The sequence below is a fragment of the Salmo salar genome, chromosome 16 (assembly GCF_965601325.2).
Source record: "Salmo salar chromosome 16, fSalSal1, whole genome shotgun sequence".
NCBI classification, from domain to species: Eukaryota; Metazoa; Chordata; class Actinopteri; order Salmoniformes; family Salmonidae; genus Salmo; species Salmo salar.
Genome location: NC_138306.1, coordinates 36,114,007 through 36,127,245, shown reverse-complemented (window position 1 = coordinate 36,127,245; position 13,239 = coordinate 36,114,007). Strand labels below are relative to the sequence as shown.

Genomic DNA, 13,239 nt, shown 5'->3' with positions numbered 1-13,239 from the left:
TTTGGTCAACTCGCGATAACTGATCACACGTCTCACCTTTTAGCCAGGTACAGTTAAATGGCAATGAATCCTTCAGAACTGACCTGCTCCGGGGCAGGCTAACTCCACTTCTCCTGAATGAAGTGTCTGAGCTGTGAGTTGAGGACCAAATAAATAAGATTCCCTCCCTCTCACAAATATTGCGTCATCATCCCTTTCATTTGAGGGAAACCACTGATTACTATTTTATTATTAATCAAATGCTTTTTTGTAAAGAATAATTAAAATACCTATAACATACATTTAGTAAAGACAGGATGCATTTGAAACTTCATGCACAGTAAAACTTGTATGACTTCATACAATTATTTAAAGGTGCTTGTGCACACCAATGACGGCATAAAAGACAGAACTTCTAATTGCCTATTTCACACCATAGACTGCTAAATTTAAGAAAATGTTGATTTCAGCAAAAATGAAAACGCCCAAGGATGGACGTTTCAGTATTGTCTCAATGATGAGTACAGTGTGTGACATGCACATGCCAGATGACCAATATCCACTGTCGTAATACGGGTGAAGCCTGAGCTGTAATGTAAAGCTAGCTAGCTTTAGAAAACCTAGCGTCGTAGTATACCACTCAGGTGACAGTCCACAGTTGAGTCAATATTTCAGCTCCTTAATGTTTGTGGACATTTGAAACAACTTGCAAGATAATTCAATATTCATTCAGACTACAAAACTGCCTTCATAAATACATTTATTAATAAAGAATAATCAGTAAGAAAGGTTTCTTCATGGTCTGTTGCTATATTATGTCCAATAAATTGTCTTAGTGCTCAATCAGGGTGACAAGGTTAGTTTGAAACTGCTACTCATTCTGTGCTGCCCATTTGACGTTGAAGGTTTTACTGTCCATGCGGTCAATGTACCAGACTCCATCCAAGTGATCCATCTCATGCTGTAGGTTGCGTACGGGCCATCCGCTCACTTGCCAGGTCACAGGCTCTGCCTTCTCATTCAGGCCTTTGAAACAAACATGAAAACCTTATTAATAAAAGCAGTCACACACACATGCATAATTAATTTAATATTGACCTGCCATGGGTCCAGTGATTGAAGTCAGATAGCAGGTTTGGGTAGATTAAATCTGGACAAGTTGATTTCAATTTGTCAATTTAGCTGCTCTGTGGAAGTAGCTACCCATTAGAACGGCGATATGTGAATTCTTCCATAGTAGCTGTTATACCTTGGCTAGTAGAAAGGGTCGGAACCAATTTTCAACTAATTTACTTTCTTCGTTCTCGATTCGAAAGAAAAGTGTATCTTATAAATGTCCGTGTTCAGTTGCAAGTGGTTCTCCAAATAACCAGAATATTCAAAACATGGATTTTATTATCGAGTGAGAAATGCCTCTTGCATGTGTGTAGATCTTTGTTCAGGTTGCACTGTTTGATGCACTGTCATCTACATAAAAACAACTAGTTCCTGCAAAGATGTTGGGAAATGCAAGACGTTTGGCAGCTAAAATGGCGAGGATTTTACTATCTTTCTGAATATTCGCTGGTTTTGGAGAAGCAACTGAACACGGATTTTTAAGAAACTTTTCTTCCGAATCGAGAATGAAGAAAGTATCGTCAAGAACAGGTTAGTTGAAAAATTGCTTTCTACTAGCCAAGGTGTATTGGCTACTAGGGAAGAATTCACATATGGCCGTTTTAATGTATAGCTATTGTGCAACATGTTACATATCTCACCCGAGACTTCCACAGAGAGGTAGTGTGGAACAGTGGCTGAGAACCCTGAGATGCTCTCGCATGCCTCCTGGAACTTAACAGTGCGCCCATCCAGGACCCGCAGCTGGTGGTTGATGAAGATCTGCAGAGGCACATTGGTGAGACCGCGGACTTCACGTGCAGCAGGCAAGCTGTGATCCAACATGCGCTCTCCAGAGCTAAGATACGAAGTGACACTCCAACTTGAGACACACACATTCGAACTTCTGCATCACCTTCACCATGGTGCGGATCACCTCCTGAACCTCCGGACCCTGTGCGGTCCCAGGGTCCACCACTGCAGCCTGGACTCGTAGCACCGGGTCACCCACCTGGCAAACATGGGGGTATGACTATGGAGGACTTGGCAGGGGCTGGATCTTCCGCTTCATATACTGTAGGTATGAACAAACCTTGACGCTTGTAGAGACCGGGAAGGGGCCACAGATGAGACGGGGACTACCCAGCCAATGGAGACAGTGAAATGGGGCTTTTGAAACACACATTCTGTAGGCCCTAGTCGACAGTGCTGAAGTACAGAGTTATATTCATGGCTGGGTCCAGTCCTGGCAGCACAGTCAGCCAGCTAACTTACAGCCCACCTACAAGAGACAAGCAAAGAACTGTCAAGAAGTAATTCACCAATTGTAAATATGGTCAACAACATAGTGGTGAAAGAGAAAGGTTGATATGTACATGAAAGATGGCCTGCTTACCAAATCAGTATTTCTGGCCCGGGTATGAGCAAAATCCTTTCACATTATCACATAACTGAGAAGCTAGCTAGCAAGCAAATAGCTACAGCAGCTAGCTAAATTAGCTCACTGCGCACTAGACTAGATGACATTGAACCAACACTAAAGTCTATGACTAACACGAGTATCTATGCCATGCAAGTGCTACACGTTTTCATAACATAATTACGTTTCCCTTAAATGTACATATTACTATATTGATTGTAGTATGGACAGTGATGCCATTGTTATACTGTAGTTAACATTTTTTATGAAAATACACACAAGCATGTCATTCCTACTACAGTTTAACCCGAGAATCACTTCCCGAGTCAACTATTTTGTCAGGCCTTCACAATAGGTCCTCTATGTGACGGTGGAAACGGGAATTATTTGAAAGGATTGCATAAAGGGGTTACTACATACATTTTTGGACTTATAAATATCCATAGATTTTTTTAACTATAATTTATAACTTATACATATCACATTAGTTTAGTTTAACTGCCATACCCCATCATAACCCAAAATATAAACTTGTTTTAATCCCAATGTTTGTAAACAAAGTATATGTAAACAAACACTGTATAGGTATAGCCTCAAAACATGGTTAAAACTATGATTCTTGATATCAGGGATGGTCAGCTCTGTCTATGAATTTGAGTGATTACATTTCTCTAGCCCCATCCCTCAGGTTTTTGCCAAAACAATGGTGAGTTCACTTTATTGTTTCAACTATTGATTGGCCCTTTAAATGGTTGATAAACAGGGAATAGTTTGTGCTGTATATACCTCTAGCTATTATGTTTTATACATAGTTAGTTCAGATGGTTCTCAGTTGACGAATAGTGCTACCCTAACCATAAACCTTACCTAACCGTAACCATTTTACATATAAACTTCAATAGGGCAAGGACGTCCCAAGGATCCCAGATAGCAAGGACCAGTTCGTGACAGTCTGACCCGGAAATATTTTGGAAACGTTTCCGCTAACGAGCGAATTCTGAACTTGTCCGTACATGTCCAACCCGCCGGACATGCATATTCATTGCGAACCAATGACAGGCTTTGTTTTTCTGCTTTTAAACCAAAGCACCCCCCCCCTCTCCAAAAAAGAAGTAGATGGACTAAAATGACACTAATCTAATCTGGCACCTGATTCCGCTGCTGGGGACGTTTTGCAGCAGTTCAAATAGATGGAGGGAAGAGGCCTTGAGAATCATTTCAATCCGTCTGAGATTAAATGTTTGGAGATCATCCCAACGCTGCCAATGTGGATCATTGAATATGCCTGGGCTCACAGAATGATGGACACACTGGATGGTAAGCAAAACATTTTTTCAATTTGTTCAAATCCGCGTTTGGGTTTTCTATGAGAAAACATTAATAATTACACATTATATAATGTTATGTACAACAGAAAGAGTCAATTAAATACAATCTATATCAATATTTATTTTGAGTATGCCCTTTACATTTATTTTTTTACCCAAAATATACCTGTCCTTTGGGAGTGGTGTCATTTCCACCACCGAGGACAAATTCCTCATTAATAAAGTTTTTTCAAGAGAATGTTAATTTAGTTACCATGGAAATATATTGTGACACTGAAGCACATGGCTGCAGTGGACAGTTGTTCCAGATGTGATGTCCAGAAGTTGAAGAAAAATCGAGGGAAATATTGCTTGTGTAGAGAATATTTTAATTGTCAGTCATTTCCAAACAGGATATAATTTTTTTTATTTGTGGTAGAACTTTATATATATATATATATGTATATTTTATGTATTTAAGGTAAACAATATGCTAGCTATAATACTAATCAAAGCATGCTGAGCTGTCTGTCAATTTTCTCCAGAAACTGTAGAAATGTCATTTCCATCACAGTCATTTCCATCACAAACTTAAGTGTGGAGGAAATGACAGAAAGTGGTAGAAATGACACAAATTCATTATCTTATTCGTTTTTACTTAACTTTTTTTAAACTTTAGGTTTATTTAATCATGATTTAAATTAATTGAATCTAGAAAATGCTCCAAGGTGTGCACACGTTGAAAACTAAGTAGTATTTGTCTTTATTTTTAGAAGATGCCACATAAAACAGCACAGAGGTCACAGACATATAGAAACAAAATAAAAAACGATCCTATATGATACCAGGAACATCTGCAAAAAGACAGGGAGAGATACTGGAAGAAAAAAGAGAAAGGAGAAGTGAAATCTATCTCTGAGCTTACAAAGCGAGGGGGAAAAAAACGAGATGGAAATGAAAATGTAACCAACGGAATAGATGACAGACTTAAAGAGAACAGTTGCAATGGAGACCTACCTATCAGGCAACACACCACCTCAGTCACCAAATGACTTGCAGCCAGAACATGAGGCTAACATACCTGCCCCTGATGCACACCCTGATACCCCTTCCTCATCGTCTGCAACATGAATGAGAAGTCGAATACTTGCTGTAAGGAAAAAGGTTGGAAGATGTCGCTCAAAAACATACAGAGATCTTAGTATGACAAATGTCAAACTTGATAATGCTTTACGGAAAGCTGAGAAATACAAAAAAAGGTATGATCGACTGATAAACAAAATGAAGAGACAAGATTCCCCAAAGACAAAACAGCAAATGAAGGGAACTCCGAAGAACTTGAGAAGGATTTTATTGTTTCAAAATGCCATCATTGCAGAGTTAAAACAAAAGTATAAAAAAAATGTGTGGTGCCAAAGACAAACAAGTGGCTTCAAAAATGCTCAGAGGCAACATCTTGAGAAAGTATGGGCTGGTCAAAGCCGCAAACAGAGAATTTGGATTTTCAGCAAAAGCAATGAGTGCAAATGAAAACAGGCCATCAAGTCTTCAATACTCAAGGAAAAATCAGTGTAACAGAATTAGCACTGCCACAGAAGAGAAAATCACTAGATTCTATGAACGTGATGACAACAGCAGAGCAACAACAGGGAAAAAGGACACACTAACGAGGAACAAGAAGAAAAAGCAGAAGCACTTCTTGAATGGCACAATTCAGGACCTTTATCAGAAGTTTAAGAGGGAATATATATAGGTCTGAAATGTTTACCAATGGTTGTTGTTCAAAATGTTTGCAATAAAATATTGTTTTCATATGTTTTTTTTTTTTTACATAGATGTCATTTCCACCACACCTTGTCATTTCCATCACAACCCATATTTTGAGGTAAATGCGTATATTATGTATAATTTACATACATTTATTTGTTTTAGATATGGAAATCATATGGTTGTTATCATAATCTCACAAAAAGGTTGGGTGGAAATATTTTATTTTTCATGATAAATAAATGTTTTCAGCTGTCACCAAGGCAAGTTTATACATTCAGGCGTCATGTTGAATTATTAATATTAGGAAAACCTTAGAAATCACTTTAAATAATATTCAATACAAGTTCATGTACAAATGTATAAGAAATATGTTATAAATCAATTGTATTTTCAACTAAAATTGATGTTTAATGACGTGATGGAAATGACATTTGTGTATGGCTGTCTGGGAAAAATGACAAAAATATATCAATTCCTGAATAGTACGATCGCAACCATTATCAGATATAGTTTCTAGACAAATCAAAGACAAGTACAATACTGGTAAAATGGTGTTTGAATAAGTTTTCATTTCTGAAAGTTTGCATGGCCAAAGTGCCCGAAGTTGCATAATCACCCGTTTTATAAACAGAATATATTATTTTAAATAGTTGACACCAATTCAATTATATTATTAGACCTTTATGGGCTAATATAGGACATGCAAAACATAATTAAGTTAAATTTAGTTAATAAGATGGTAAAAATGGAATTGAAACATGGTTTTTATAACCCCAAGCTGATAAATTGACATGATAGGTGAAATTCCTTTAAAAGTATTACCTATTTGTTATATCCCTGTTTGTGTGTGTTCTCTAGGTCTGGACCCCAGCAGATGGCCAGATGATGACCTACAATCTGTCACCCTAGATGAGCCATGGAGGTTACGGGTGGCAGCTGCCCAGGCGTATTCTATAATGAAGACAAGAGATATCAAGAGGTTTGAGAGGGTGATGGAGTTCATGGATGTCACCTATACACTGCTGCCACGACTGGTGCCCCCTATCAAACACATGAAAATCATGTTTGGCCTCAAGACCAAGGTATGTAGAGGTTTCAAATAAGGTAGAGAACAGTTACAGGAAAGGGGTGGGGTGGGGAATCGCAATATGTGGATGCATAGAGAGGGTTCCAAGGCCATGTATGCCTACTAATAAGTTGGGCTGACTTGTTCAGGTACACTTATTTTGACTATGCTGTGTTTGTTGATTTGAGTTTTGGTGGAACAAAATGAGCAGCTGTGTTTGATTTGTATTCTGGTACAGATAATTATGTGGATGCTTCGGGAAGACCAAGGTATTGTCAACACTGTTGTGAAGCTCATTAAGTTTTTTCCAAGTAGACTACCTCAGTACCATGAATGTGTAAGTAAATGCATTATAACTATGCCTTATTTGATTACTTTGGACGACACTGTTGACTAAACTGAATCAATTCTATATCAGAGTATCAGCAGGGTTGCTGAGCTAAATGTCCTCTTTCTTTGCTCCTCTTCAGAGCCGACAAGAGATGCACCTAATGAGGAAGAACCACCAGGACTTTAAGGCTTTGGCCCAGACTCTTGCAATGGACATGTCCATGCGCAACTCTTATATCAAGGTTAGCTAAATCCCCATCGTCTGTTTAATGCTCCCTTTCTATTCCCCTCTTTGTCTCACACGATTCAGTGTTAAATTCGTCAACAAAAATAGTGACAAATGTTCATCAAACCCCTATTTTTCAGTGGCAATTGACGAGACTATAACTGACTAAATAGACCAAGAAATAACTATAACAAATTCTTTTTTTATTTCAGTTGACTAAGTCTAGACGAGTTGAAATGATCTTTGACTAAAATCTGACTACTAAGTGGACTGAGCAAGAGTTTTTGGAGAGATTGAGAGCTTTTCAGTGGTAAGCACAATTTTAATATTAGCAGCACAGATTGCACAGTTCTCTTAAGCAGTGGGAAGGACACAACAGTCTATGTTTTTCTCCCTGTTGACTATAGAAACATTTTTGAATTTGTAGTCTCGCTCAACCCTTGCACTTTCCCCACTGAATTTCATAGCCAGGTTATGTAGCCAACATACTAGCCAAGTCTTTCCTCAGAGAAAACAGTTTGATTCTAGCCATTACCGTTCAAAAGATATGACCCATAATACCGGTGTTATTTTTATTTATTTTTTCTATCGTGCATTGGCGCCGAATTTTACATTCATAAAGCATATTGCGGACCATTCTACAACTAGGCTGCTTGCAGACCGGACCGTTAAACATTTGTTTAGGCTACACCTTGTTCAGTCATGTTACCTCATTGCCTAGCTATATACAGTGCATTGGGAAAGTATTCAGATCCCTTGACTAGTTCCACATTTTGTTACAAACTTATTCTAAAATTGATTCAATATTTTTTTTTCATCATCTATCTAAACACAATACCCCATAATGACAAAGTGAAAACGGATACCTTATTTACATAAGTATTCAGACCCTTTGCTATGAGACTCGAACTTGAGCTCAGGTGCATCCTGTTTCCATTGATCATCCTTGAGATGTTTCTACAACTTGATTGGAGTCCACCTGTGGTACATTCAATTGATTGGGCATGATTTGGAAAGTCACACACCTGTCTATATAAGGTCCCATAGTTGACAGTTCATGTCAGAGCAAAAACCGAGCCATGAAGTCGAAGGAATTGTTCATAGAGCTCCGAGAGAAGATTGTGTCGAGCCACGGATCTGGGGAAGGGTACCAAAAAATATCTCCGTTATACTTTTGGACATCAATGTGGCTGCGGCATCTGTGGAATGTTGCTAACATTGGCAGTGATGAGACGAGTTACGGCGGTGCAACCCATAATACCTGAGGTGATTGAGCTACTCTCTCTCTCTGCGATTGGGCGTCTTTGTTTTGTATGTAATGTACAATATCTATGTTGGCTGAATTAGGAATTTATATGGCCAGATAATTCTTATACAGTATATGTTTGTCATATTCCTGCTGTTGGGAAGAGAATAGGATGATATGCAGAAAAATATGTTGGTAAGACAAGGCTATTTATGTTTGTGCACATGGAAGACAGTCATTTGTTTGTACTTTACTATAGGTTAATGGTGCAATGTGATTTGACTAAAATAAAAGTTTAGTTTACTAAAATGGCCCACTGTTTTCGTAATTTTGACAATAACTAGACAAAATCATTATTCAAATGACAAAAATGTGACTTAAGACTTAATGATATTATATAAAATGACTGAGACTAGACTAAATCTAAAAGAGTGCCAGAATGAACACTGGCATGATTACATAGGTGTAATTGACATCTTTATGCCTTGTGACCTTCAACTATGTGAAGTGTGACCTTCAACTATTCCTGGATTCAGTGGTTCCTGAAGAAAACGTACAATGATGAATACATAATAGGCCGGTCTGAGATGATAGTGCCATTATAAAGTCTGGGTCGTGGTTCCTTTGCTGTCCAGTAGGGGATGCTATATACCCAGCCTCTTGCTATACTCAGCCTTTAGTTGCTTGTGATGGAACTCCAAAACAATTGTGATGGTTTGATGGAGCAATGCCTGTCGCCTGCACTAGGGTTGAGGTGTTGTGTGTAGGATGGAGTATATAGTATATGTATTGATCTGCAGGTTCTCTTTCAGGATTTGATGGAGGACCAATATGGAGAATGCTATGCCCAGAAACTGGAGGACAGGTTGCTGCATTACCTTCAGGAACTGGAGTCGACGCTGCAGAGTGATACATATTTTGACCAGGTGTGTGTACATACAATAATTATTGAGATTGTTTGAGAATTCATTCAAATAGAGAACGTATGTTCTCATGCTATTACATAACTGTCAATGTCCTTGTTATCCATGTGAATGTGCCTATAGCTGTTGAAGCAGGAGGGTCCAATGGCATACGAAGAGGAGTTACTATTGCCATTAATTACCTGTGACCCCACCTCCCTTGCTGCGTCCTTGAAGAGGCTATTCCACTCTGGTCAACAAACTCAGCATATTAACTATGACATACAGATGTAAACACAGTACAGTATGTAAGACCACCAGGAACCTACAGTACTGTAGATAAATATTTTGTCTTTCTATTCCTTCAGCTGAGTCTTCTTCAAGATGCCATCCCAGCCACGGTGCCCATAAGGTACCAGCACAGGAGAGGGGAATAGGCCGGGAGCTAGAGGGTCCTGGGACCTCAAAAGTTGCGCTAAGGTCGCCCAAGGAGAGAACACACAAAGGCAGGCAGTCACAGCTTGACAGGACAAGTCTCTACGCATTCCAGGGTATCTGTCAAGATAACCGAGAGGAGAGATCCAACTCATTGGGGTTGGGTCCACACCATGCTTGTGCAGCTGAGCAAAGTTTAGAGCCACAGGCGCTTATCGTGGAGTTGGGGGTGGATCTGTCCAAGGAGAGAACACACAAAGGCAGGCAGTCACAGCTTGACAGGACAAGTCTCTACGCATTCCAGGGTATCTGTCAAGATAACCGAGAGGAGAGATCCAACTCATTGGGGTTGGGTCCACACCATGCTTGTGCAGCTGAGCAAAGTTTAGAGCCACAGGCGCTTATCGTGGAGTTGGGGGTGGATCTGTCCAAAGACAGTCCACCCCTCCTGGAGGAGGAAGTCTCTGATGGGGAGGAGGGGATTCGAGACAGGACGGAGGTGGAGGACAGGCAGAACAATGATGAGGTGCCTGAGGCCTCCCCAATGCAGCTGTGCTCTAAACACCAGAAATGGGTTAGGAGCATTCTGCAGGAGTGCTCTGAGGAACTGCTGTGTGAAAAGAGTGATACCCCAGTGCACTGTCAGGGGTCCTCTTCCACCTCATCACAGGACTTGACCCCATCCCTCCTCACCCTTTGTCAACCCCAACATCTAACTCTGGCCACACAGAACCCTTCCCCTCCTCAAACAGTAGCTGTATCCCAACCTACGGCCCTCAATGACAGAGCCCATTCTGAACAGGCTGAGGAACCATCAGACAGCCCAGAGGCCAGTAGAACACATAGGGTCAAGCTGAGACTGTCTATGGAGAGTCAGGCTCTTCTGCTTATGTCAAAGTTTCTACAGCCATTTGTGCGGCTCCGAAAACTGACCCAGCAGGAGTGTAGCATGGCTGCAGAGCTAAGAGGGACCAAGACCCCTGAGGACGAAGACAGTGATGATGGCGAAGAGGAGGAGGATGAAGAACATGTGGAAAAAACTCCAGTGTATTCTTATTATGATTTAAACATGCTCTATTCTAGTTTTGAGTCAAGCTCTGATGAAGATCCCGAAACACAGGATTCAGATTCTGACTATGTTCCTGGATATGGAAAGAGAATGTACAACCAAAGTGTGTGATGGAGGAAGAAGCATGGTCCTGGGGTTGACAACGAGGTATGGGATTAGATTGAGGTATCAGGGTGGTGTCCACCATTTGCTGAGGTTAAACGAACTGCTACATAATTATTCAGCATCAGAATTCAGGTTCAATTTCAGTAAAACAGTATTCAATATGCCCAGTTCAACCAGGTGTAATGTTGGTATAATAACCCTTTACATACCATAATACACAGCACCAGTTTCTTACTGACCTAGGTTCTTGGGCTGACGATACCAGTATCTCTATTTTTTTCCATGGCAAAAATGAAAATACGAGGCATACCAAACTCTGTAAAATATTATGTGCTATAGCTTGGATAATTAACATGACTGGATAACATGGGGATTTTTTAATTCCCAACTTTAGGGTTATTTTTTCCTAAATAAGTAAAATTATTTTTGTGGATTTGTTTCCTAGCCACGATATTATACTGGTATCGTCCCCGATATTTCATGCTGTGTCATGTTGACTCAGAGTGGTCTGTTTAATGGTGTGACATGGGTTAAATATTACTCAGATATTCTGAGTGGACTGCTACTGTCCATAACATGCAACCAAAATCCGCTGACCAGTCATTGTGCACCTCCTTTTGTTGACTAATCAATGATGATGACGTCATTGGAAATTGCGTACATCACTGTACAAATGGAAAAGCTGTGAATCATTCCTGGCTGTGTGTCATAGGCAGCTCATCTTGTGAAGTGAGGGTTCAGGGTCATCGTGCTGTCAGTGTAAGCCACCTATGCATTTGTGCTTCCGCACTACCTTTGTTAGTTAATCCATATATTAGTTAGTCCACAGCAATTTTGGGGTAGGTCAAGTGAGGGCACAGTTTCAGGGTATGTGGGCCAATGAGAAGACAGATGTTAGATGACTCAGCAACATATTCATAGGATGGGATGCATGAGAAGATGGCAGAGGGCTTCCATAGAGAGAGAAGATGCCAGGGATTCTCCTTTACCCAGAAGAGGGTCATTGGGCCAAAGGCCTACAAATAGGGTCATACATATTATTAACACCTCATCATTAAGAGACATATGTGAATCATGATGTAGCAGTCTGTGTTTACTTCAGTTTTAAAATCATGTGTGGGAAATGGATCGGTGGGCAGGTGTTGAGGTAAATTACGGTTGTTGTGAAGTGAGAAGGTACTTGACTCACATACGAGTCACTTTTAGGTAGGTGAGCTTGAGTTCCGTGACATGTTTTATTTATTAAGAATGTATATGTGGACAGGTACGTGGTCAACAGGGGGACATGGAGTGACAGGGTCTTTAACTGACTCAACCCCATCATGCCTGCTGGCGATAGGGCACAGGGTCCTTAGCCAGATAAGGGGATGGTGGGGTACAAAGTTCCAGGGGATTTTTGTGTGTGTTGAACCACTGCATAAGGTTTTATTAGGATGTGTATTTATTTATCTACATTCTTCTGTACATATTTCAGGACACAGTGGCTCTACCAATATTGCATAATAAGTGGTTCAGTCTCTGTTCACTGAGTTACCCATCATGAGAGTAAACAACCCAAGAGTGAAGCAGAAGTTATACTGTTGGCTACCTGTTACATTACTGTGTTCAATAAACCTTTTGTGTGAAATGACATATAAATTAAAACTATATTTTACACACATGAAGCAATTGCGCTGTATCATATGCTACTTATCTGTATTTGACTGTATATACCTATTTAGCTTTTATATATTACTGTGCACATACTGTACATTATGCTGTGGGTATTTGGGACAGTTGCCAGAAATCCCTATCATAATTCCTCTCAGCAACTGGATTGCAAAATCACCCAATGCATGGAGCACTGAAACACCACTGGAGCACTAAACACTGCTGCACTGTCAAAACAAGCTCTGGAAGGACTATTTTAGTTGTTCCATAGATTGGGGTCTACTTACACTACATGACAAAAAAATATGTGGACACCTGCTTGTCAAACATCTTATTACAAAATCATTTGCATTAATATGGAGTTGGTCCCCCCATTGCTGCTATAACAGCCTCCACTCTTCTGGGAAGGCTTTCCACTAGATGTTGGAACATTGCTGCGGGGACTTGCTTCCATTCAGCCACAAGAGCATTAGTGAAGTTGGGCACTGATGCATTCCAATTCATCCTAAAGGTGTTTGATGGGGTTGAGGTCAGGGCTCTGTGCAGGCCAGTCAAGTTCTTCCACACCGATCTCAAACAAACCATTTCTGTATGGACCTCGCTTTGTGCACAGGGACATTGTCATGCTGAAACAGTAAA

At 40.2% G+C, this 13,239-nt stretch overlaps 1 protein-coding gene and 1 pseudogene across 5 annotated transcripts; one reads left to right on the top strand and one right to left on the bottom strand.

Moving 5' to 3' along the window:
• Nucleotides 1–722: 722 nt before the first annotated feature.
• On the bottom strand, nt 723–2,260 carry LOC106573679 (peptide deformylase, mitochondrial-like; annotated as a pseudogene). The gene is made up of 2 exons (XR_014380894.1): nt 1,737–2,260; nt 723–1,005 (listed from the first exon to the last, which is right to left on the bottom strand). The product of XR_014380894.1 is annotated as a peptide deformylase, mitochondrial-like (transcript).
• On the top strand, nt 1,450–12,614 carry LOC106573678 (uncharacterized). Of its 4 annotated transcripts, none has more exons than XM_045697187.2 (8): nt 1,954–2,155; nt 3,397–3,811; nt 6,430–6,653; nt 6,876–6,974; nt 7,108–7,209; nt 9,252–9,365; nt 9,486–9,594; nt 9,710–12,614. In XM_045697187.2, exons 2-8 carry the CDS (start codon nt 3,685–3,687, stop codon nt 10,954–10,956), a joined length of 2,022 nt encoding a protein of 673 aa, XP_045553143.2. In that variant the 5' UTR covers nt 1,954–2,155; nt 3,397–3,684; the 3' UTR covers nt 10,957–12,614. The 4 variants fall into 4 exon arrangements, with proteins under 4 accessions (XP_014004425.2, XP_045553143.2, XP_014004423.2 ...); XM_014148948.3 differs by lacking the exon at nt 1,954–2,155 and adding an exon at nt 2,355–2,492; XM_014148950.3 differs by lacking the exons at nt 1,954–2,155; nt 3,397–3,811 and adding an exon at nt 1,450–1,626.
• Nucleotides 12,615–13,239: the final 625 nt, after the last annotated feature.